Source organism: Phocoena sinus, chromosome 1 (genome assembly GCF_008692025.1).
Source record: "Phocoena sinus isolate mPhoSin1 chromosome 1, mPhoSin1.pri, whole genome shotgun sequence".
Classification (NCBI taxonomy): Eukaryota; Metazoa; Chordata; class Mammalia; order Artiodactyla; family Phocoenidae; genus Phocoena; species Phocoena sinus.
Genome location: NC_045763.1, coordinates 136923897 through 136948868, shown reverse-complemented (window position 1 = coordinate 136948868; position 24972 = coordinate 136923897). Strand labels below are relative to the sequence as shown.

Here is a 24972-nt window from a genome sequence, read left to right as displayed (position 1 = left end):
CAATTCTGAGCTAGGTGTTATCCATATCCCCATTTTCCAGAAGACCTATAACAATAACTCCTCCTGACTCTATCCTGTGGAAGCCTGTTTACTACTGCAAAGGAAAATCCTGGCATTGCAGGGAGAGAAAGAATTAGATACTAATCATCAGAAATAAGCTCAAATTGTACAGACTGCCTTGAAAGGCCTTGAGTGAAGTGAAGATGGGATGAAGGCAGCTTTCCTCCTCACCCTGTTAGACCCTTTCTATCTTACACAGGTGAAAATGGACTCCTAAAACGAGGAATTCTGGCTAAGCAACAGTTTTGAGAAAATGAGTCTAAAGCTATAGCTCTCCTGCCATCTAGGTATATTCATTTAATGGACATATCCAGCCTGGGAGACGATGGCTCTCGTCTCTCAGACTTGGCTGGTTCTTTCTATTCTTTCTCTAAATAATTCCCTTGATTATTTCAGGGAAATAATAAATGACTATATTACAAATCGATCCTGGGTGTCAACTATCTATGACAGGTATTGTCTTGGAGCTTTGGAATTTAGACCAGGGGTCTTACAGGACACAACACAGGCTTTAAGACATTACTTTCTGGAGCTGATATATTTTGTGTCCACGGTTCAATCTCTGATCACTCACTTACTCTTTCAGAAAGTTGTTCAGTAAGCCAGATGAGATGTTACCATTTGCAACCATAAGCTCCAGATACAGCAAACTTTTTTTTTTTTTTTTCAGGGTAGGGTGGGGTAGGAGGTTATTAGGGATTGAGATGTTAATCATTTATGCACAAAGAGGTTCTGGTACCAGTTATATAATATTTTAAGAAACTCTAGGTACAGAATGGATTTAAAAGATTCAAAGAGACAAACAAGAGAATAATTTAGGATATAACAACAAAGGATCAGGAAGTCTTACTCAGTCTAGTCATGGACTTTTGTGAAACTGGTAGCCTAGGGCAAACTTCTCATTTCTCACTGACGTTAGACAGACTACCATTACTGTCACAACCTGCCACACCCAGCCTCAAAACCTGGCTATTACAGAAAACCTCTGTAAAAGCAGAAGGGGAGGACAGTGTATTAAATAAGAAACAAAGAGATAGAGGGATGCACTAGAAAAGGAAAGGAGTGACATAAAATAAAAATTGGAAGGAAGGGAAAATTTACAGAAGAGAGAAGATGAAAAAAGAAAGAAAGAAGGGAGTGGTAAATATTGGTATAAGACAACTAATGAAGATAAGAACATAATTATAGTCATTCATACATTTAACAAAGATTATTAAGTATTTACTATATGTCAGGCATTGTGGAGGTACTAAATAAATAAAACATGGCCTGTACCCTTAAAGACCCACAATCCCTTTGGTCAAATAATAAATACCTAAAGAAATAATGACAGTACCATGTGGTAACTGCTATTACAGATAGGCATACAAAATACCCTGGAAATACAAAGAAAGGAACAAGTAGTTTGGTCAGAGGTAGGGTGAGTGGAAATGAAAATAAACAGATCATACTCAACTCCCTGACATTAACACATAGTCAAATTCATCTTAGATTTATCTGAATGCCCCCTTTTTAAAAAAAATATTTATTTATTTATTTATTATTTTTGGCTGTGTTGGGTCTTCGTTTCTGTGCTTGGGCTTTCTCTAGTTGCGGGGAGCGGGGGCCACTCTTCATCGCGGTACGCGGGCCTCTCACTGTCGCAGCCTCTCTTGTTGTGGAGCACAAGCTCCAGACGCGCAGGCTCAGTAGCTGTGGCTCACGGGCCCAGTTGCTCCGCGGCATGCGGGATCTTCCCAGACCAGGGCTCGAACCCGTGTTCCCTGCATTGGCAGGCAGATTCTCAACCTCCGCGCCACCAGGGAAGCCCTGAATTCCCCTTTTTGAGTGAGAATTCTCCTTCCTTTCTTATTCTGGCTAAGGTCTTTCAACTTCTACTTTGTTGTGATTTAAATTAAAATGATAACAATTCACTGAGTAACTGTATGAAGAAAGATACAGACAACCTGGATATCTGATGTTTTACCCACATACACAAAAAGAACACTAACAAGTTCTTACAAAGAATGTATGTTATCATCTTCTAAGTTAAGATGATGAAGTTAAGGAGATAAATAGTTAAGGAGATGAAGTCTTAATTTCTACTTGTGGATAATCACATTCTTTCCAAATCTGATTTTAAGATTCCTGTTAGGTGATCCAATAATCAAAGTTAAACATGTAGATAAAGTGACCACCAGGTCTAACTGTTAAATGGTAGTGTTTAAGAACACAGATTATGGAGCCAGAACGCCTGGGTTCATATCCCATCTCCATTACATCCTGGCTTTGTGACCTTATTTAACTTCCCTGAACCTAGGTTTCCTCATTTATAAACTGTGGATTAACAGTAGCTCCAACCTCATGGTTTATTAAAAGGATTAAATAAGTTGATACATATAAAATGTCCAGAATAGTACATTATTAAATGAGAACATTTCTCTAATCTATTCTTATAATAGACACGTGTAAAACTTTTATTATACAACTAAAGAAAATACTGGAAAAACCAATTCCAAAATAATATAGCAAAAGACTCTAATTTAAAAACTTTATGCAGCCTTCTATAAGAATAACTTGATACTTTTGTTTAGAAAATCTGAGGCATTGTTTATGCTTCCTAACTGGATTTCCAAGTAGGACAAATACAGATCTGGAGAGAGGATATATGACCTAATGAATGTAAATAAACTGTATTAATCTGACATTATAATACTAATATCAAAACAAATCAATTTCTTAAAAAAATTTTTTTAGCTTCTTTTGGGGAGAGGAGTAACATATCAATTCCATAGATTCAAATTTAAATATGAATATAAGTGGTGCCTAGTGCCTACCACTATGGCCAAGTGACATATGTTCTTTTTCCACCAAAAATTAAAGAAAAAAAGAAAAAGGGAAATGCAGTTTGCTTTAGGATGAAGCTTTAAGAAAAGCTGTATCAGAAAAACATAACTAGGGTAGAAACGTTCTTGTTAAATCACTAGAAATAACTCTAAGGGTAAATTTTCTCAGTGAGATTTGAATTAAAATAAGTCAATAGGTCAATTAATAGTAAAATATTCTATAAATAACATTTTTACTATTTACAATTATTACAAACATACCAAATCACAATGCTTGCTCCCGTATTTCACTGCTTCTGAGAGTATATTTTACTATTCTCTTATTTCTTATTACACCCCTGCCAACCCATTCCATCAACAGTCCTCATTTATTAACACACAACAGATGCACAAATAAATGTCTACTCAATGGGGAATCGTTCTGCTAATAAGAATAACTGGTCATTCATGAATCATACCCGCTTCCTATTTAAACAAAGAAGGAGGGGGCTTCCCTGGTGGCGCAGTGGTTGAGAGTCTGCCTGCCGATGCAGTGTACACGGGTTCGTGCCCCGGTCCGGGAGGATCCCACATGCCGCGGAGCGGCTGGGCCCGTGAGCCATGGCCGCTGAGCTTGTGCGTCCGGAGCCTGTGCTCCACAACGGGAGAGGCCACAACAGTGAGAGGCCCGCGCACAGAAAAAAAAAAAAAAAAAAAAAAAAAAAAAAAGAAGGATGCAATGGGGAAATGTTCACTTAGCACATAATGTACACAACTGTATTATTTTGTTATTGTAATGATGCAATCATATTAACAACTGAGTTTTCTAAGTCTTTCAAATCTCATTTGAAAATAACTTTATAGAGATTTCACAATAATTTAGGAAGGAAAAATAGGTGTTTATAATCTTATAGTTATTTCCTTGTAACCAGAAGAATATTAACATTTTTTATGCAAATAACAGTTTAGAAACGCCACAAAAATCTAGAAATAAAATGACAATCTCAAAATAAGAAAGGTAATCTAATATTGTTGTACAACTGGAAATGATTTCTTTTTAGTATAAATTTCAAGAGAAAAAAATAGCTCAATTTTTTCTTTTGTCTTAAATTAAAAAAAAAATCTAAAAAGCATGTTTTCTAGATGATGACAAAACACATTAAAGGTGATGGTATAACTTATGACTTATTAAAACAAGCTTGAACATCTAAGTTCCACACTCAGAATTCAAACTCAAAATTAGGCCTAGTGGTGCTATACTTTAAGGGAATGATTTGCTTCCTTGTTTGCTTGCTTATTTATTTATTTATATTGAATGAAGTTGGTGGAAAAGAGGGAGATTCTCAGTTTGTGATAAAAATCCTAGTGGAAGAAAGAAGAAATACAAATAAATGAACAATTAACTTTGGGGGGAAAAAAAATCAAGATTTGGGCCATTTTGTTTTTCAGATTGCTATAAATACCTGCCTACATTGGAACATAGGCTGCTTTTATTTGTTGACTGCTTACGATGTTTTTTTAATTGGAAGGTCATATTTTATTTCTTCAGATTTTAAAATTTTAGTTAATGCTAAAGAGAGCATATTGCTAAGAACAACAACAAAAATCATCCTAAACCTAAGGGGCATACAAAAGGAAAAAGAAATTAAAACTATAGTTTTCAAGGCAATATACTTTATAAGGTGAAAAAAAAGTGAGACAATAATTATGAGAATTCTGGAAGTCTGTGGAGATTGGTCAATTTAATTACTAACCATCACTCTACTGTTAGTTGTAATTTGTAATCTAAGAAATAATTATACGAAAGCATTCCCAATTGATTTTCAAAATAGAGCTGGTTAAATTTGGAAGTAAGCAGAAGTTCCTTTCCAGAGCAATCTACAATATCCCAAAAAATATAGCTACCATTTTTGCAGGAAATTCTATATCCTAATGCTGAGACTGCTTGATTTTGAGATCATTAAGAAATAGGTAAAGTGGAAGAAGAAATGGAATTTATAAAGTCAATTTCTCAAATTAAGCTTGGTGATCTGACAAGATATTCCTACTGCTTTTAGAGAACCAATACTTCATAAAATAAAAATGTTTCATTGACTACTTATAGCAATTTAACAGGAAAGTAATAGTTTTACCACTTAAAAAAAGGGAAAATTCTACATGTTATCACAGTTGATTAATCTTTAAAGTAATTAATTATGAATTATTAATTTGCAAAGTCATTTCAATATCTTGACACTTCATATTCCATTTTGGAGGAAAAAATGCATGAGTGCTTTTCCCAGGGCCACTGTTACTGCACAACATCAGGTGTACCCGCCATACTGCATTCTTTGCCCCTGGAGCTGGGGTACCACTCATTTAGACTACAATGTGAACATGCCTTCTGAAGTTGTGCAATACAGGAGTTTTGTTTTCATTCTGGAGGAAGCCAATGACCAATATACCACTCTAAAAATGATACACAAATTTCTGGACTTACCAGCAATTTAAGCAGCCAAAACCGGGATTTATAATAGAAAGTTTTGGTGGGGTTGATGAGAAAGAAAACCATAAACCCATAAAGGACAAGTGGGTACACATATGTGGGGATGACACTAACTGGAGCAAAGAAGCATGCCAGAAGGCTCAGGCACCATAATATCCCGAGGAATCCAGCAATCTGATAAAGGATGGGAAAGACAAAAAAAAAGAAAATTATTTTTATCTCTACCATTACTTAAAAAATCTTTAATAAAACAGAGGTAAGAAAAATGTTTAATTATTACATCAACAATCCTCTTCAAATAGAAAATAGATTTTAGTACCCACTAAACCAGCTATATGGCTAATGTAAACTATATCCATGGGATTTTATGTCTTGCTTTGATTACCTCAAAGAGATGCTGATGAGACAAATTGCTTCTCGGATTAAGTTCAAAGATGAGCACATGATTTACTCCAGCCTGTCTCCAACCATACGTGTTGATGCCCAGTAGAAAAAGGAATTCAATCAGAAGAAAGCCACCGCGATAGATTCTTATCAAGGGCCAAATACTTCTATCTGTTTCAAGTTTAAATACAGCTGAAAGAATATCAACTAATTGGTTAGTTAGAAAATTTATAATGTCTCCATTAATTGTCTTTCTCTTAATTCTCAAGGATATAACCCTGGCATAAGAATTTTTAATAAATAAAACGTAAACCTAGGTTATCTCAAGAGCCTGATAAACTTGCTTAGAGGTTCTTTCTCTTCTTCATTTCACTCTGCAAAATTCCACCAGAAAAATTTGACTTTCAGCATATTAGTCCATGGTGAAATAATTTAAAACCATCAGATCAGTTCTGTCAGCTGGGGATTTCTGGCATGACACAACTTCTTTGGCTTTGTTTTGTCCATCACTGAACTGGATATAGTAATGCCTAGCTCACAGCGTTACTATGAAAATTATAAGAAAGAGTATGTATGAAAGCAATGTGAAAATTGAAATGTCATATAAATGACAACAATTAGTATTTATAGAATGCTTACTATGTGCTAAGCATTGTATTTTTACATATAACAATTCATCTAATCTTCACAATGGCTCTGTGAGTTAAAAACTATTATCTCCATTTGATTGATGAGAAAACTACAGCAGAGAGGTTAAGTAATTTGCTCAGGTTTACCAAGCTAGGATAAAGCAGAGCCAGGATTTTAACTCAGTTTTGCTCCAAAGCCCATACTCTTAATTACTACATTCAATTGCTCATATGCCCATACAAACATTCAGTATCACTACTATCCTATAGATCGCCAATAATTATAACATTCAAACGTTTCAGCCTCGCAATTCAAGTTCTTCACATTCTGATCTCCAATTAAGTTTCCCAAACTTATAGTGCCCGTAAATTCTTATTTCCTGATAAATTTTATTATCCTTTTAACAAACTCATTTTGCTTATGTTGTCCCCTGTACCTAAAATGGCCTTGCTCTTTCTTTTGACCAATTCTATTTCTACTTATTACTTAAGAACCAGATTCTCATCTGTTCATAAATTTATTGAATCAATGTTTCATTTTGAGCCTATTCTGTACCAAACACTTCAATTTGGCTACCAATTTCTCAATTTTCCAAATAACTATAAAATTTACTGTTAGCACTACTCATTTGAAATTTAATTATATACATCTTATATACTTAAATAACCATTTATTATTTATCTTTGTATTCTCTATAGCACATAGCACATTTAATAATTTAAAAATAACAAGGTAGAGAAAGCCTTTGCTTTGGAGTCAAATACTACAGACCGGATTTCAAATCCTAGATTTACTAGGGCAAATTATTAAATTTTTCTAAGTCTCAGTTTCTTTGTTGGTCAATGGGAAGAATATCTATTCTCATAAGTTTGTTAAGAAGATTAAATCTGAACAATATATACTAAATGCCTAAAACAGTACGTTTGGCCCATTTTTGAATATTCAGTATATATCAGTTTCTTTTTACTTGATGAAAATTCATTTTTTCATTAATTTGACAAATAATTATTGGGTGCCCATTATGTGTGACACCATTCTAAAAGCAGGAGATTCAGTAATGAACAACAGACAAAATACCTGTCTTCAGGCAACTTCTATTCTGTATAATGTCAGATAGTGAGGTAAGTATTTTGAAGGAAAAAAAGTAAAGAGATAAAGAATGTTAGGTGCTATTTTAGGTAGGGTGGTCAAGAAAACTTCTCAGAAGATGACATTTGCAGGAACCTTAAGATAGGTATAAGCCTTGTGTAGTTCAGGAACAGGAAGAAGGCCAGGGCACTATGACTGGAATGAATGAGAGGTAAAGTGGCAAATAGTTACCTACAGGCAGATCAGGTAGGACTTTGTCAAGACTTAAGCTTTTACTCAGATGTATGAAGCTAATGAAAGGTTTTTCACATAATTGGTATGGCCAGATTAATAATTTTAAAGGACCACTCTAGCTGTCATGTGAAGAACAGACTGCAAAGGAACAAGTATGGTAGCAAGAAGATTAGTTAGGAGGTTGAAAATAAAAATATATATATATGGTATTACATCCTGATTCCCAACCAAAGACCACATATATATTATAACAGTCAGGAAACAAAAATAATAAGTATAAATCCCAAAGAATACACAATTAAACTACTAGAGCTAATAAAATCAACAAAGTTGCAGAGTACAAGAGCAACACAAAGGGACTTCCCTGGGGGCACAGTGGTTAAGAATCCTCCTGTCAATGCAGGGGACACACGTTCGAGCCCTGGTCCAGGAAGATCCCACATGCCATGGAGCAACTAAGCCCGTGTACCACAACTACTGAGCCTGTGCTCTAGAGCCTGAAAGCCACAACTACTGAGCCCGTGTGCCACAACTATTGAAGCCCACACGCCTAGAGCCTGTGATCCGCAATAAGAGAAGCCACCACAATGAGAAGCCCAAGCACCGTAACGAAGAGTAGCCCCCACTCGCCGCAACTAGAGAAAGCCCGCATGTAGCAATGAAGACCCAACGCAGCCAAAAAAAAAAAAAAAGATCAACACACAAAATTCAGTTGTCCTTATATAAACCACCAATAAACAATCTGAAATGAAATTAAGAAAACAAATCCAATTACAACAGCAAACAAAAGAATAGAACACCAAGGAATAAATCTAATCAAGGAGGTGAAAGACTTGTACATTGAAAATTACAAAACACTGCTGAAAGAAATCCCATGTTCATGGATTGGAAGACTTGTTCAAATGGCAATGTTACCCAAAGTATTCTACAGATTCAATACAATCCATATAAAAATTCTAATGGCCTTTTTTTGCAGAAATGTCATATCGATACTCAAATTCATATGGAATTGTAAGAGGCCCCAGATAGCCAAAACAATATTGAAAAAAGAACAAAGTTGGAGAACTCACAATTTCTGATTTCAAACTGTACTACAAATTAGTGTGGTACGGGCATAAAAAAAGATATATAGACAAATAGAATAGATTGAGAGCTCAGAAATAAACTTCTACATCTATGGCTGATGGATTTTCAATAAGAGAACCAAGACTATTCAATGAAAAAGAATATTCTCTTCAACAAATGGTGCTGAGACATTTGGATACTCACATGCAAAAGAATAAAGTTGAATCCATACTTCACAGCATGTACAAAAATTAGTTCAAAATGAATCAACGAGCTAAATATAAGAGCTAAAACCATAAAACTCTTGGAAGAAAATATAAGGGTAAACCTTCAGGACCTTGGATTTGGCAATGGAAGTCTTAGATATGACACCAAAAGCATGAATAACACAACAACAAAAACAGATAAACTGGATTTCACCAAGTTAAAAAATTTTGTGCATCAAAGGACATTATCAAGAAAGTAAAATGACAATCTGTAGAATGGGAGAAAATATTTGCAAATTATGTATCTGATAAGGGTCTAGTATCCAGAATATATAAAGAACTCTAGTAACTTAGCTATAAGAAGACAACTCAATTTAAAGATGGGCAAAGACTTGGGTAGATATTTTTCCAAAAAAAATATACAAATAGCCAAGAAGCACATGAAAAGATGGTCAATGTCATTAGAAAAATGCAAATCAAAACCATCACAAGATACTACTTCAAACCCACTAGGATGGCTATAATTAAGAAAAAAGAAAGGGAAATCACAAGTGTTGATGGGAATGTGGAGAAAATGGAACCCTCATAAATTGCTGGTGGAAACAGAAAATGATGGAGCCTCTGTGGAAAACAATTTGGTGGTACCTCAGAAGGTTAAAAAGCATTATCATATAATTAAGCAATTCCACTCCTAGGTATATATCCGAAAAAACTGAAAATGGGTACCCAAACAAATCCATGTATATGCACGTTCACAACAGCAAAACTCACATTAGCCAAAAGGTAGAAACAACACAGCATAGTTATATTCAGTTTTGGTGATACTACCAAACAGTTCTCCAAAGTACTATACCCACTTCCACTCATTCACTTTCATATCTTCATGGTATTCCATTGTATAGGGGTAATGTCATTTATTTTCTTAAACAGTTCCTGATAGACATTTGAGCTGTTCCTAGGATTTTGCTATTATAAACAAAATAGTGGTGAATACCCCCCTTTCATATATGTCTTTGCACCCATGTACAAGTATGTTTATAAGATAAACTTTTAGAAATAAAATTGCTTAATCAAAGTGATTATACTAAAAAATTTTTACATATGCTGCCAAATTATCCTCTAAAGAGACTGTGACAATTAATACTTTACCACTAGTGTATGAGTGCTTGCTATTTCACACTCTTATATGCACTTATTTTTTTTTTTACTTATTTTTTTTTTTTTTTGTGGTACGCGGGCCTCACTGTTGTGGCCTCTCCCGTTGCGGAGCCCAGGCTCCGGACGCGCAGGCTCAGCGGCCATGGCTCATGGGCCCAGCTGCTCCGCTGCATGTGGGATCGTCCCAGACTGGGACACAAACCCGTGTCCCCTGCATCAGCAGGCGGACTCTCAACCACTGCGCCACCAGGGAAGCCCCTTATACGCACTTAAAAAAAAAAATTTATTGGAATATAGTTGATTTACAATGTTGTGCTACTTTCTGCTGCACAGCAAAGTGAATCAGTTATACATATACACATATCCACTCTTTTTAAGATTCTTTTCCCATATAGGTCATTACAGAGTATTGAGTAGAGTTCCCTGTTCTATACAGTAGGTACTTATTAGCTATCTATTTTATATATAGTAGGGTGTACATGTCAATCCCCCCTGGTAACCATAAGATTGTTTTCTACATCTGTAACTCTATTTCTGTTTTGTAAATAAGTTCATTTGTACCAATTTTTTAGATTTCACATACAAGCAATATCATACGATATTTGTCCTTCTCTGTCTGATTTACTTCACTCAGTATGACAATCTTTAGGTCCATCCATGTTATTGCAAATGGCATTATTTCATTCTTTTTTATGGCTGAGTAATATTCCATTGTATATATATGTACCACATCTTCTTTACCCATTCCTCTGTTGATGGACGTTAGGTTGCTTCCATGTCCTGGCTATTGTAAATAGTGCTGCAATAAACATTGGGGTGCATATATCTTTTCTAATTATGGTTTTCTCTGTGTATATGCCCAGGAGTGGGATTGCTGAATCATACGGTAGCTCTTTTTTCAGTTTTTAAGGAACCTTCATACTGTTCTCCATAGTGGCTGTACCAATTTACATTCCTACCAACAATGTAGAAGGGTTCCCTTACAGGCAGTTTAAATGGTCAAACTCTTGTCTTTGTCAAACCAGAAAGTGAAATATGATGTATTATTATTATATCAATTAAGTACAGTTACTAGGAAACTATAAGAACAAGTTTTTAAAAATCTGAACAGGTAACTTTTCATCTTCATAACACTAAATATCTGCAATATGTGAATTTCAGACAAATTATTAAATATCAGGTCATGTCCCCTTGAGAAACCATAGCAATTATGCACATTATTATTATTATTATTTTTTTTTTTTGCAGTGCGCGGGCCTCTCACTGTTGTGGCCTCTCCCGTTGCGGAGCACAGGCTCCGGACGCGCAGGCTCAGTGGCCATGGCTCACAGGCCCAGCCGCTCTGCGGCACGTGGGATCTTCCCAGACCGGGGCATGAACCTGTGTCCCCTGCATCGGCAGGTGGACTCTCAACCACTGCGCCACCAGAGAAGCCCACACATTATTTTTTTTAATGTGAATGTTTGAAAAAAAAAGAATCATGATTGTACATGCATTACTACTGCGGTGTTTCTCTCTCAATTTTCAACTCTGTTATCATTTACACAACCACTGGGAGATAAATAAGGATAGACAGCTGGCTTTAACTGTATTTACCCTGCCTCCCCCCACAGACACACAAAGATTAAACAAAGACAGGTTCTGAGGTGAGAGAACATACATACGCAACACTAAATGCATAAAGCACACACATTAGAAAATAAGTCAGATCATCTCACAAAAATGTAGGCTATACATACGAAAGAAAACAAAACCCCCAACTTGCCCCGGAATTTAAGAAAACTTCATTTCAATTCATTCACATAAAAAGAATGAAGTTTATTTATCTATTCTTATGTCTTATTTAATGATGGTGATGATGATAACACCATGCTCATCTTGGAAAGAAAAGAAAAAATTTCACACACAGATGAGTAAAGTCTTCCCTGATGCTCTCATTTGAAAGTAATCACTTGTTCTCTTGAGCCGCTTAGAAAACACTTCTATTTTGCAGTGTATTATTATTGTTTTAATATGTCCTAATCTCCCTCGTGTAATAAGCTTCATAAGGAAAGGAATTCTCTTATCTATCTTTAGACTCAAGATTATCAAGCATAATCATAGATCCATAAAATTTACTTGTTGAATGAATTCTAATACAACCCTGTTCTTGTAAGGTATTAAGCTCATTTAACAAATGAGGAAATTGTTTCAGAGAAGTTAAGTCATGTCTTTAAAGCCAAAACAATTAAGAAACAGTTGAGCTGGGACTGCAACCAGGCAAGGCCTTTTGTAGATAAGTCAGTGTTCTTTCCATAACAGCTAGCTTGATAATCTAGGGCTGGGCTTTTTATTGTAGTATTTCCATGCATTCTATATAAGTAAACTACATTCATCCCTGAAGACACAGAGCTAGATTTAAATGTGAACATAAAGTATACCAATATTAAAACATGAGCTTACAGTAGACAATAACAGAGTTAATTTTTAGTAAAATTGGTGGGAAGGAGAACTCTAAACATACAAATGAAAATACACTGTTAATACGTAAAGTTCACACACTATCTAAAAGCCATTACAACCTGGGCTATAATTTCATAATATGCAATTTGACAATCTTAATTAAGAAGAATGTTTATGAGGAATAATGAATTCAGTAAATTACTTCTTGAACATCTATATGTCTGGCACTGCGTTAGGAACTTGAAATACAAAAGTGAAAAATACATAGTCCCTGGAATCGAGAATAGTTTAAGTGTGACAGTGATACAAACCTTCCTTGTTCAAGCAGCATTATAATTACTAAAAGTCCAAAACAGATTATAATGGATATTTATACAATAACATCTATTTCTAAGTCATTTTCTGTGCAGACTTCACTGAACAGAATTTAATCCTTTATTAATGACTCACAGTTATTATAAGCACAAATACACAGACTCTTTTTTTAAAAAATAAGTTTATTTATTTTTATTTATTTTTGGCTGCACTGGGTCTTCATTGCTGCGTGCGGGCTTTCTCTAGTTGTGGCGAGCGGGGTCTACTCTTTGTTGAGGTGCAAGGGCTTCTCATTGCGGTGGCTTTTCTTGTTGTGGAGCACGAGCTCTAGGCATGCGGGCTTCAGTAGTTGTGGCACGTGGGCTCAGTAGTTGTGGCTTGCGGGCTCTAGAGCACAGGCTCAGTAGTTGTGGCGCACGGGCTTAGTTGCTCCGTGGCATGTGGGATCCTCCCGGACCAGGGCTCGAACCCATGTCCCCCTGCATTGGCAGGCGGATTCTTAACCACTACACCACCAGGGAAGCCCCAAGTACACAGACTCTTGGAGTATACCAGGATTATCTGCCCTTAAAGTAAAAGCCCTCAAATTCAAGAATCTTTGAGATATGTGTTTTTTTGCTGTTTGTGTGTTTTCTGTATATCATTTAATTTCATCTCTGTCCTTCTGTTCCATCCACTCAAACTTCAACCAACATTTTTTGAACCCTGCTATATCCCAGGCAATGTTTTAGGTCCTGGAGATACAATGGTGAACAGGAGAGACAAAAGCCAAGGCATTAAGGAATTTATATTCCAATGGGAAAGCAGATAATTTGAAACAAAATACGTCACAAGTGCTCCAAAGAAAACTAATGTAGGCTAAAGGAATAGAACAGGCTATTTTAGGGTAGGCTGATCAGGGAAGGCCTTACTAAGGAGGTGGCATTTGAGTAGAGACTACATGAAGTGAGGGAGTAAGCTATGTAGACATCTTAGGGAAGGGCCTTTTAGGCAATTAAAAGGGCTCATAGATGGGAATGAGCTTGGTGTGTTCAAGGAATAGTAACAAAACAAATGTGGATGGAAACAGTGAAACCAAGTGAAACTGAGTGTGGGGAGGATGACAGAATATGAAGTTAGAAAGGCCCAAAGGGACGAGATCTTGCATACCATAGTAGGAACTTTCAATTTTATTGTAAGAGAAGCCATTTAATGGATTTTGAAGAGGAGAGTGATGTGATCTAACTTGCATCAAAAAGACACGTGACTATAGAGAGGCAAGAGTGGCTGTATGGAGACAAATTCAGGAGGCTGCTTCAGTGTACTAAGAAAGAAATGGTTGCTAGACAAGGATGGCACTGGTGGAGGTGGTCAGATTCAGAGCATGTTTTGAAGACAGAGCAACAGGGTTTGCTGATGGACTGGAGATGGGGTATGAGGGAAAAGAGAGGCTAAAGGTTTCTGGCCTGAGAAACTGATGAGAGGTGATGCTATATGGAAGAGAAAGCATATTTAGCGATAAAATTAATTTGTCCACATAAGTTTAAGATGCCTATTAGACATCTAAGTAACCAATTAGATATCATTCAGAGGAAACAGTATATAATTTGGGAGTTATTAGCATATAGATGATATTTATAGCCATAGGCTTCAATAAGATTGCCTAGCTAGGAAATGAATGTAGACAGAGAAAGATCTGAGGACTGAACCCAATGGTACTTCTTAACATTTAGATGCCAAAAGAAAGCTAGAAAGGAGCCTGGGAAAAAACTGCCAGCAAAGTTTAATAAGAAAACCAGCAGAGTGTGGTTTCCCATCAAAATCAACTGAAGAGTTTCAAGAAGGAATGATCCACAATGTCAAAATGATGCTGAGAGGTAAGTCAAATTCTTTTGGGAGGTTTAGTAAGATTATGCCTCCCTTGTTGTTACATCATTTCTTGAGGTTGGGAATGTACTTGTTTCTAGCAATTCCTCCTACCTCTTTACAATTTTTAACTGCTATAGAATAGAATATTATATAATTAATTTTCTTAAAATTATATGCAAAGTAATTGTAAATAGGTTCTGGAAAGGATGTGAGAGAGTCTCCAAAAAGCAAAGTAAATGACCTTAGTGCATAAATTTTGTAAAATCTTATTTACTCTCATCTGTGATCAAGGGAGCCGAGGTTATTGATAACTAAACGCTGAAAATGATGGAGAATAAGGAGTCACAATCTAGCAATGTTTAAAGGGATAGTTATATCCAAAGGGGAAAACAAACTAAAATAACCAACACCCACCCTCCCATCATTTATAAAAGCAAAAAACTTAGCCCTGACAGATTTCTCTTTCAGTAGCTTTGGTAGTTTGGTAGTAACTTTGGTAGAGGGACAGAATATGACATAAGCAGATTAGTAATAATTTAATTCAAAATTTAAACTACTCACCGGCAAGCACAAGGGTAATATTCAGTACAATGAATATTCCACAAAATAGGCCAACTCTAAAAGTAGTCCATGCTGGTGCAGGCTGTGGACAGAAAAATAGCATTTTGAGTAAAGGGCAAAATATTGAATACATTTAGTATACAGTGTAATAAATTAGCACTATAAGCCTCAAAGTTCTACCATGAACATATTTTATGATCTGAAGTTTTGTAAATCTGGACCAGGGAATCATCCTTCATTATCCAATAACACTTGAATTGAAGTGCCAGTTTATTCTAATTATTTTACAGAAATCTGTGTCACTAAATAAAGAGAATTAGAATCTCAGGCATCAAATTATATATATACTGAGTTTTCTTATAGGAGAGATTAAAGTGCAATTTCACTTTTACAGTGTGTACATATTTAAATTTTGTAAGTCAGTATTACTCAGAGTTCACATATTTGGTACTATATAATTAGAGACAATGATAAAAATAAGAATACTCATTTTCTGAGTACTTACAATATTATATTGGAGTACCTTAAAGTGAATTTTTAAACATACACTCATGTCAGAATCTCCAGGATGGGGGCTTTCCTGGTGGCACAGTGTTAAGAATCCGCCTGCCAATGCAGGGGACACCGGTTTGAGCCCTGGTCTTGGAAGAATCTACGTGCCATGGAGCAACTAAGCCCGTGTGCCACAACTACTGAGCCTGTGCTCTAGAGCTCTCACACCACAACTACTGAAGCCCACACCCCCTAGGGCCTTCATGCCACAACTACTGAGCTCACGTGCTGCAACTACTGAAGCCCACATGCCTAGAGCCCGTGCTCCGCAACAAGAGAAGCCATTGCAATAAGAAGCCCACTCACCGCAATGAAGAGTAGCCCCCAACTGCCCCAACTGGAGAAAGCCCACATGCAGCAACAAAGACCCAATGCAGCCAAAAAAAAAGAATCTCCAGGATGTGTACATGCAAAATTTATTTTTCTCTATTATAAATGTAATTTTAAATTTAGAAAATAATAAAAAGAAATCTACTGCTTTCCAAAATAAATAAAAGAAAGTGCCTGATACTTTAAACATAAATAGATGAGAAATATGGAGAGATGATCTTATCAATTTAAATATTTGCTATGAATGTTATAAAAGAAATTGTAGTAGGTGATATTACATTTAAGATTCTTCAAATGTTTTCTAAAAATCTTTAAATGAATAAAAACACTGAGACTTCCTCTGACTTATTATTCATCAGTAATAGATAACTATATTAGTTTAGGACTAAAAGCATTCAGAAGGAAGATGGTCATTTGTCTTTTTCAAAAAAAATTTTTAAATTGTGTAATTTATCATATTTACAAAAGGATGTGTGTGTGTGTGTGTGTGTGTGTGTGTGTGTGTGTGTATACACACACATATACATATAAATAATGTATTTGGGTTATTAGAGACAATAATAAAAGGTACCTAAACCTATCACCCATCTTTAGAAGAGCACATTTCCATTTCTTTGAAATCCTTACCCCTTCCAGATCCAAAATCCTTCCCTCCTCACCACAGATAACCATTTCCATGCTTTCTTTAGCTCTATCCCTTCTACATGCAGTCCTAAAGACTTAATTTTTCAAAATTAATTTCCTTATTTTTAACAGCTTTATTGAAATATAACTGACATACAATGAACTGCACATATTTAAAGTATAAAATTTGTGTCTTTCCTCTCTGGATGCTTTTAAGATTTTTCTTTAATTTTCAAGCAGTGTGACTATAATATGCCTATGTTTTTTTTGTTTTTTTATTTTTTTTGCAGTACGCGGGACTCTCACTGTTGTGGCCTCTCCCGTTGTGGAGCACAGGCTCCGGACGCGCAGCCTCAGCGGCCACGGCTCACGGGCCTAGCCGCTCCGCGGCACGTGGGATCTTCCCAGACAGGGGCACGAACTTGTGTCCCCTGCATTGGCAGGTGGACTCTCAACCACTGTGCCACCAGGGAAGCCTCATGTGTGTTTTTTTTTAACTGTTCTTCTGACTAAATTGACATACAATAAACTGTACATATTTAAGGCGTACAAAATCTGATATTTTGACATATGTAAACGCCTATGAAACTATCACCATAACCAAGGCAATGAACATTGTCTATCATCCCCAAGAGTTTCCTTTTGGCCTTCTGTAATTCTTTTCCTCTTACCACATCCCATCCCACCTCCAGGCAACTGCAAACCTGCTTTCTGCCACTATACATTAGTTGGCATTTTCCAGAGTCTTAGGTAAACAAAACCATAATATACATATTCTTTTTTGGTCTGGCCTATTTTTTCAGAATAATTATTTTGAGATGCATCATGTTGTTCCATATATCAAAGTTTATTTTTTTTATTGCTGAGTAGTATTCCATTGTATGGATATACCACTTGTTTACCTATTCACCTACTGATAGACATTTGGGTTGTTACCAGTTCTAGGCTATTATGAATAAAGCTGCTATGAACGTTTGTTTTTATATGAACATATGCTTCATTTGTCTTGGGTAAATACTAAGGAGTATAATGGCTAGATCTCACTGCAGGTGAAGGTTTAACTTTTTAAGAAGCTGCCAAATTATTTTCCAGTGTGGTTACATCATTTTATATTCCACCAGCAGCATATGCGATATCAGAGTTCTTGGTCCTCCAAGATTCAGTATGTCAATCTTTTTAATTTCAGTCATCCTAATAGGTGTGTGTTATCCCACTGTGGTTTTAATTTGCATTTCCCTATTAATGATACTAAGCATCTATTCACATGCTTATCTGCCACCCAGACATCTTTGGTTAAGATCTTCTGATCATTTTTAAGTTGGGTTGTTTGTTTTCTTATTATTGAGTACTAGAGTTCTTTATATGTTCTGGGTACAAGTCTTTTATCAGATATATTTTTAAAATATTTTCTCCTAGTCTGTTGCTTTTCATTCTCTTAACGTTGTCTTTTGAAGAGCAGGAGTTTTTAATCTTGGTGAAGTGCTTTTGGTGTCATTTCTAAAAAATCTTTGCATAACCCAAAGTCACCAGGACTTTCTCCTGTATTTTCTTCAAAAATTTGTAGTTTTAGGTTTTCATTTAGGTCAATGGTACATGTAAAATTAATTTCTATACATGGTATGAAGAATGTACGGAAGTTGTGCATTTGGTTTTTTTTTTTAGCATATGAAAGCCAATTGCTCCAGCCCCATTTGTTGAAAAGACTATCCTTTCTCCAGTGAACTGCCTTTGCATATTTATTGAAAATTAATTGTTCATATATTTATTGGTCTACTTTTGGATTCTCTATTCTGTTCCATTAATCTATCTGCCTATCCTGACACTAATAACACACTGTCTTGATTACCACAGCTTTAATAAGATTGATACCACATAGTGTTAATCCTTCAACTTAGTTGTTCCAAAGTTGTTCTGGCTATTCTTGGTCCTTTGTACTTTCATATAAATTTAAAAACTTGCTTAATAATTATTTTTTAAAAGCCCTGTTGAGATTTTGAGTTAGTTTGTGTTGTATCTATGAATCCATTTAGGAAGAAATGATATTTTAAAAATACTGGGTTTTCTAACTTCTCTCATGTATCTGTCTTCTTTAATTTCTCAATAGTGTTTTATAGTTTTCAATGTAAAAGTATTGCACATCTTTTGTCAGATTTAACCCTAAATATCTATGTATTGATCTTGTATTCTGCAACCTTGCTAATAAAGTCAGTAATTAGCTCTAGTAGCTATTCTATAGAGTCACTGGATTTTCTAAATAGGTCATCATGTCATCAGCAAAAAAAAACAAACGAAACAAACCCCACCAGTTTTACTTCTTTCTTTCTAATCTAAATGCTTTTATTTCTTTTTCTTACCTTACTACACTGGCCATAATCTCCAGTACAATGCTGAATAGAAGTGGTAAGAGTGAATATACTTTTTTGTCCCTAGTTAGGGAGAAAGTATTCAGTGTTTCATCATTAAGTATGATATTAGTTTTAGGTTTTTCATAAATACCTTTTATTGGGATGAGGAAGATCTTTCTGTTATTCATTTCCATTCCATTCTGGTCACAGAACATATTTTCTATGATTTAAATCCTTTTAAATTTACTGAGATTTAGTTTATGACACAGAAGATATCACTTAAATGTCTTTTGGTATAACTACTATGTAGATATCATTTAACAAATGCTTTTTTAGGCACAACTATTGCATTTTAGAGGAAAGTATGTAGTAGCCCAGACTATCTGAAGCCCTCCCACTCCCATATCATCAGATAAATATCTCATCTTAATCATTTGGTCTGACTAAGTTAGCATGTCAGTAAGAATAAACAAGAGAAGTAGTACAGGATAAGAAGAGAAAGGTGGGAAGACATTACAATTTATTATGAAGTGAGATCTGGCAACTAATTTTTTAAAGTGAAAATAGCAATAGTAATAAACACTTATAAACTTTGGCTGAAACCGTTTTTAAAGTAATGAAACTGGTATATTTTATCAGCTAACAGATCATGTTGATTATTAAATAGGTAAAATGAACCAACCAAACAACTGGAAACAAATACGAACCTGAGCAGCTCCCAAAGGGGGAACACGTAAACGCTTCATAGCTTTTTGTCTGTCACCATCTTCAAGTTCATTGGTCACTACAGCCTAAAAGACACATTGTTAACTTTTGACACAGGTTATACTGAACTTGAGTATTGCATAAATAATTCTGAACCATTTATACATATGGTATTCTGATAACCCCCTGGTGAATATATACTGAATAAAGCAAAAGAAAAAATCATGAGTAAGAATGTATGTATTTAAAGCAAGCAACTAATAACAAAAGGAGAATAAAAATGAGGAGTTATTTCATTAAAAATAGGACATTAATATTATTGAAAATATGTGGTATATAAGTGGGATTCCCATACCTCAGTTTCAGAGATGAGCTGGTTGATTTTCTTGCATGTATAAAACGGGGCTACTTCTACATGACCCACTCGCCAATCTGCTCCACGAGATGTTTCCAGGATCTTGTCATGCTTTTTAAGGATTTTTCGGAACCCTGTAAAATTCAGATTCTACAGAAAGAAATGAGAAACACTACTATAATTTCCACCACCATGAGAGAAGATGAAAAATAATAAGCCCTTTGTGTTGACTGAGTTGACTGAAGATTGAGTACCGAGGGAAATGGCAATGCTTTCATAAAAGCTTGTACTATAAAAAGATAAGACTCTTCTTTCTTATTTCATTTATTCATTTCAAGGTAGTATGCTATCAGTAATACAAAGAAACTCTGGATTATGAACCCTATTATTTCTATTTCATGTAAATTAATGGAAGTCTTAAACTCAAAACATTTTTATTTCCATTTTCCTATGTACAACTGTTTTCAAAATAGTTAATTTATGTTATTTTGCTTCTTTGATCAAAAGCATATATTCAGAAAATCCTCTGGATTTATCATGAACTGAATACATTTATTAGTTCTTTGCTTTTTGCAGGCCTGGTATAGCTATGTATTTCCCCCTCCTATGCAAGCATGTATGAACAAGCACAGGAAATGGATAATCATCTATTTTTCTTAACTTTTATTTTGTTTCCATCCATTCTGTTTGGGGATGGGTGTGCAAAGAGTCAGTGGAAAAGAAGAAGTGATCATACTTACAGGGTTTTGCTGATAACGGGTAGGAGCTTGTACTTTTCCTGCATTTCTACAATATCAAAATACTATACTTTTCTATATTCTCAAATCCTGTTGTTCTTTAATCAACAGACAAAAAAGCACGAAACTGTGGATTTGCAAGGTTCTTTAAATCAGAGGTCTCCCAAATTTGATCATATATCACCATCAGTAAAAAAAAAAAATTGAGCAGTCACTCCGAATTAGGTTTTGCTTGCTTGCCTGTTTGTTAATATTTTTTTTCATACTTTAATGAGTCATCTTAAACTCTCCTTGCGTGTATACACCATGATTTGGAGACTGCTTTCAATTCATTTTCCTTTCTCATCATTTTCAAAATAAATGTATTTTTACAGGATAGACAGTCTCAAAGGATAAAGGACAGATCAGAACTTTTATAATTAACAATTATTTTCAAGAAGCTTTTTATAATGACCCAAAACAAAAACTTCTGGCAAAGTTAATAAAGTAAAATTTAACAAGGGTATTTCCCTGTAACGCATAAGCATAATTAATAAAATATGAAATGTTAATATTTTATATCACTATAAGCAAGAAGAAACACATTTCTGTTTCTTTTGAAAGATAAATTATAAAGCTATGGGTAAATTTCAAAGGAAAGGAATTTCCCATCATATATATCTTATATAATTACTTTCCTATTCTTCTAAAGTTATTTTCTGAGTTCTTCTTTGAATGTTAAAATATTAAATCACCAAAAAAGAAAGCAGAATTATGAAAGGGAAAGATGGAAATAAGTACATGCATTAAACTTAGATTACTACAGATACGGCACTACAATTACTTTTTTTTTTTTTTTGGCGGTACGCAGGCCTCTCACTGTTGTGGCCTCTCCCGTTGCGGAGCACAGGCTCCGGACGTGCAAGGTAAGCGGCCATAGCTCACGGGCCCAGCCACTCTGCGGCATGTCAGATCTTCCCAGACCGGGGCACGAACCCGTGTCTCCTGCATCAGCAGGCGGACTCTCAACCACTGTGCCACCAGGGAAGCCCTATAATTACTTTTTATTTTAAAATTCCAATATTTACCCATGGTAATACTTGTATTATATAACCTCTAGTTTTTATATAGTGTATGATCCTGTGATGATCTTAACCAGATTAGAAGTAATAATCAAAAGAATAAAATGGAAAAATAATAGCACATAAGGTCTCTTTAAAGATTAGGGAGATGCTTTTGCCTATTTAAATGTTTATTATTTAACGAATAATCTGTTTTTCAATATATTCTTTATAGATTTAACTATGTGAACAAATCTATAAAGAATTACAAATGAATAAATGCCAAGCATTTCCATAATTTAGCATACATGTTAATTCAACTTTTTAGGTTGGGTTTTAAAATTTCTTTTCTTTCCCAAGTTTTGTTTTAGTTTTTATTTTAAATACAGTCATATTGCAGCCTGTGGATAATAAAACTGAAAGGGTTCTCAGTGGAAAGTTGAAAAGTCAGTATCTTTTACACTATTAGTGTTAGTTGCAGGAAAGTTAACTATACAGCTGCTTTCATGGAAATTTTGCTGTGGTGGAATATAAAAGTTCTTACATAGCCAGCAGTGGTTGGGTAGACATACATTATTTCTTATTTCTACTCATTACTTAGAGATGCCTCTAAAAATAGGAAGCAAACTATTACTCTTTGAGTCAAGGGCTACTCCTGAATACTGTACAAAAAGGTTTTGGAAAACTGATCTTCAAAAACAGAAGTCTTGTTAACATTATTTTACCATCTCTGATAACCTGGTTTTTAGCCAATTAAGAACATTTGAAATCCCAATAAGAACAGAAAGAATAATGACATGCTAAGAATTTCCCTTTTTGGATTGACCCATTAGTAGAGCTCAAGGAAATTCCATTTATTTTAATTTCTCAATCATTTAAAGGTTCTATCCTCCACGGTAAGAACTGAAGTACCTGATAGTTCTGCAGCAGGATAAGACTGAGGTAGAACTCGCTGAAGGCCAGTTTAAGGTCTTTAAGATTCCTATGTTGGACACGTTCCTCATGGGACAGGTGGAAGACTGGCTTTCTGCGTTGTCGCAGTGTAGTAACACCAGTGCTTTCTTTCTGTGCATCCAGTGATGACTGAAGTTCATTCTGAAGTGTAGCAAACCTGCGCTGAGCCTCTGCGAGCTTTTCTGTAAGAAGTAAGACAGAACTGTCAAATCATCAAGATAAAAAAGCTGGTAAAAGTTCTCACTGACGTCTGAATTTTTACTAATTAGTCTGTTTCCCTAAAATTTCTAGGGAAAAAAATGCTACATTTAATATTCAGAACTAGATAGGAAAAACATGTTTCAGTGTAATACCCTCCTTTCATTCTACCCCACACTTCCCCTCAGCAAAACCTCAAGTGTACCCTTTCTTTTTACAGATGAAGATTGAAGACACAGAATTTAAAAGCCGTGAAGAGTGAGAATACAAAATGGTACAGCTGCACTGTAATTTGGAAAACAGTCTGGCAGTTCTTAAAAAGTTAAACATAGAGTTACCTTAAGATCCAGCAATTCCACTCCGAGGTATATAACCAAGAAAACTGAAAATATACATGCACACAAAAACTTGTACACATAACACAAACTGGGACTCATAATAGTCAAAAAAGTGGCAACAAACCCAATGTCCATTAACTGATGAATGGATAAGCAAAATATGGTATATATGTACAATGGAATATTGTTCAGCCATAAAAAAAGAATGAAGTATTGATACATGCTAAAACATGGATGAATATTGAAGATATAATGCTCTAAGTGAAAGACACCAGACATAAAATGCCACAAAATTGTGTGATTCCACTTATATGAAATGTCTAGAACAGACAAGTCCACAGAGACAGAAAGCAAATGAGTGGTTGGCAGGGCCTGGGGGGAGGGAGGAATGAGGAGTGACTGCTAATGGGTACAGGGTCTTTTTGGGGTGATGAATGTTCTGGAATTAGATAGTGGTGATGGTTGTACAACCTTGTGAGTATTTATGCTTTGAATCTCTCTCCTCAGGAATAGCTCATTCCCTTTTAAGGGCTCACATGAGTAAGTCAGGCTTACCTGGAATAATCTCACTTTCTTAAAGTCAATTGATTTGAGACCTTAATTATACCTGCAAAATCCTTTATAGCAGCACCTAGGTTAGTGTTTGATTGAATAACTGAGAGAAAGTATGTGTATATCAGGGGGAAGGGATTTTGGAGGGCACCTTAGAATTATGCCTACCACATACTTTGAACTGATGCAAATTTGTGAAGACTCCAAATGCCATTTGGTCCCGCAGTCAAAATGGAGATTTACAGTTGTTCAAGTGATAGATGGAATATTAGCCCAGGTTTAACTCAGTGGACCCAGTTGGTTCACAGGCTCACACTATGATTATATTTCCAGTTCTGGAATGTATAACTGGAATAGAAATACTGGGCTACTGGTGGAATCTCCACATTTGACTCTGACCCAGGAGAGGAAGGGCTAGTGGAAGTTCTGGAATTTCTCCCTATCAAGATAGTAAGCCAAAAGCACAAACATATCCCTAGGGGAACTTCAGAGGTTAGCGCCACCACCAGGGATGATGTTATCTATCACATCTCCATTTAACTCATCTGGTTAGTCTGTGAAGTTGGACGAATCTTGAAGAATGAGTGTGGATTATTGTTAAACTTAATCAATAATGGTCATCCTGAAGGCAGCTGCTATTCTAGATGTGGTATTATCACTGGTGCAAATCAACACAGCCTCTAGCACCCGGTATGAAACTATGCATCAAATAATGCAGCTACTTACCTGGCAGCAGAGGCTAGCAATGAGCTCCAGAAATGATATCATTCCTCATTGGAACTGACTAACCACCTAGCGGCAGGTTGCATGCACTGGATGCAGGGGGCAAAGATTTGTCCTCTTTGGAACAAGTGCTTTCTTTATATGGATGTGCCTTCCCTGCTTATAATGCTTCTGCTAGCACCACTATCAACTGGAATGCCTTATCCATTTTCAAGGTGGTAAAGCAATGAGCATATCT

The 24972-nt window shown here is 35.6% G+C and overlaps 1 protein-coding gene across 2 annotated transcripts in view; it reads right to left on the bottom strand.

The window, feature by feature from the left end:
- The window catches only part of XPR1 (xenotropic and polytropic retrovirus receptor 1), a 195906-nt gene that overhangs the window by 47239 nt on the left and 123695 nt on the right, over positions 1–24972 (bottom strand). For both annotated transcript variants that reach the window (XM_032637054.1, XM_032637044.1), the window contains exons 4-9: positions 22882–23105; positions 20193–20342; positions 19840–19923; positions 15282–15363; positions 5735–5925; positions 5344–5523 (exon numbers count right to left, since the gene is read on the bottom strand). In XM_032637054.1, coding sequence (XP_032492945.1) covers positions 5344–5523; positions 5735–5925; positions 15282–15363; positions 19840–19923; positions 20193–20342; positions 22882–23105 — 911 coding nt within the window. The remainder of the gene's footprint in view (positions 1–5343; positions 5524–5734; positions 5926–15281; positions 15364–19839; positions 19924–20192; positions 20343–22881; positions 23106–24972) is intronic.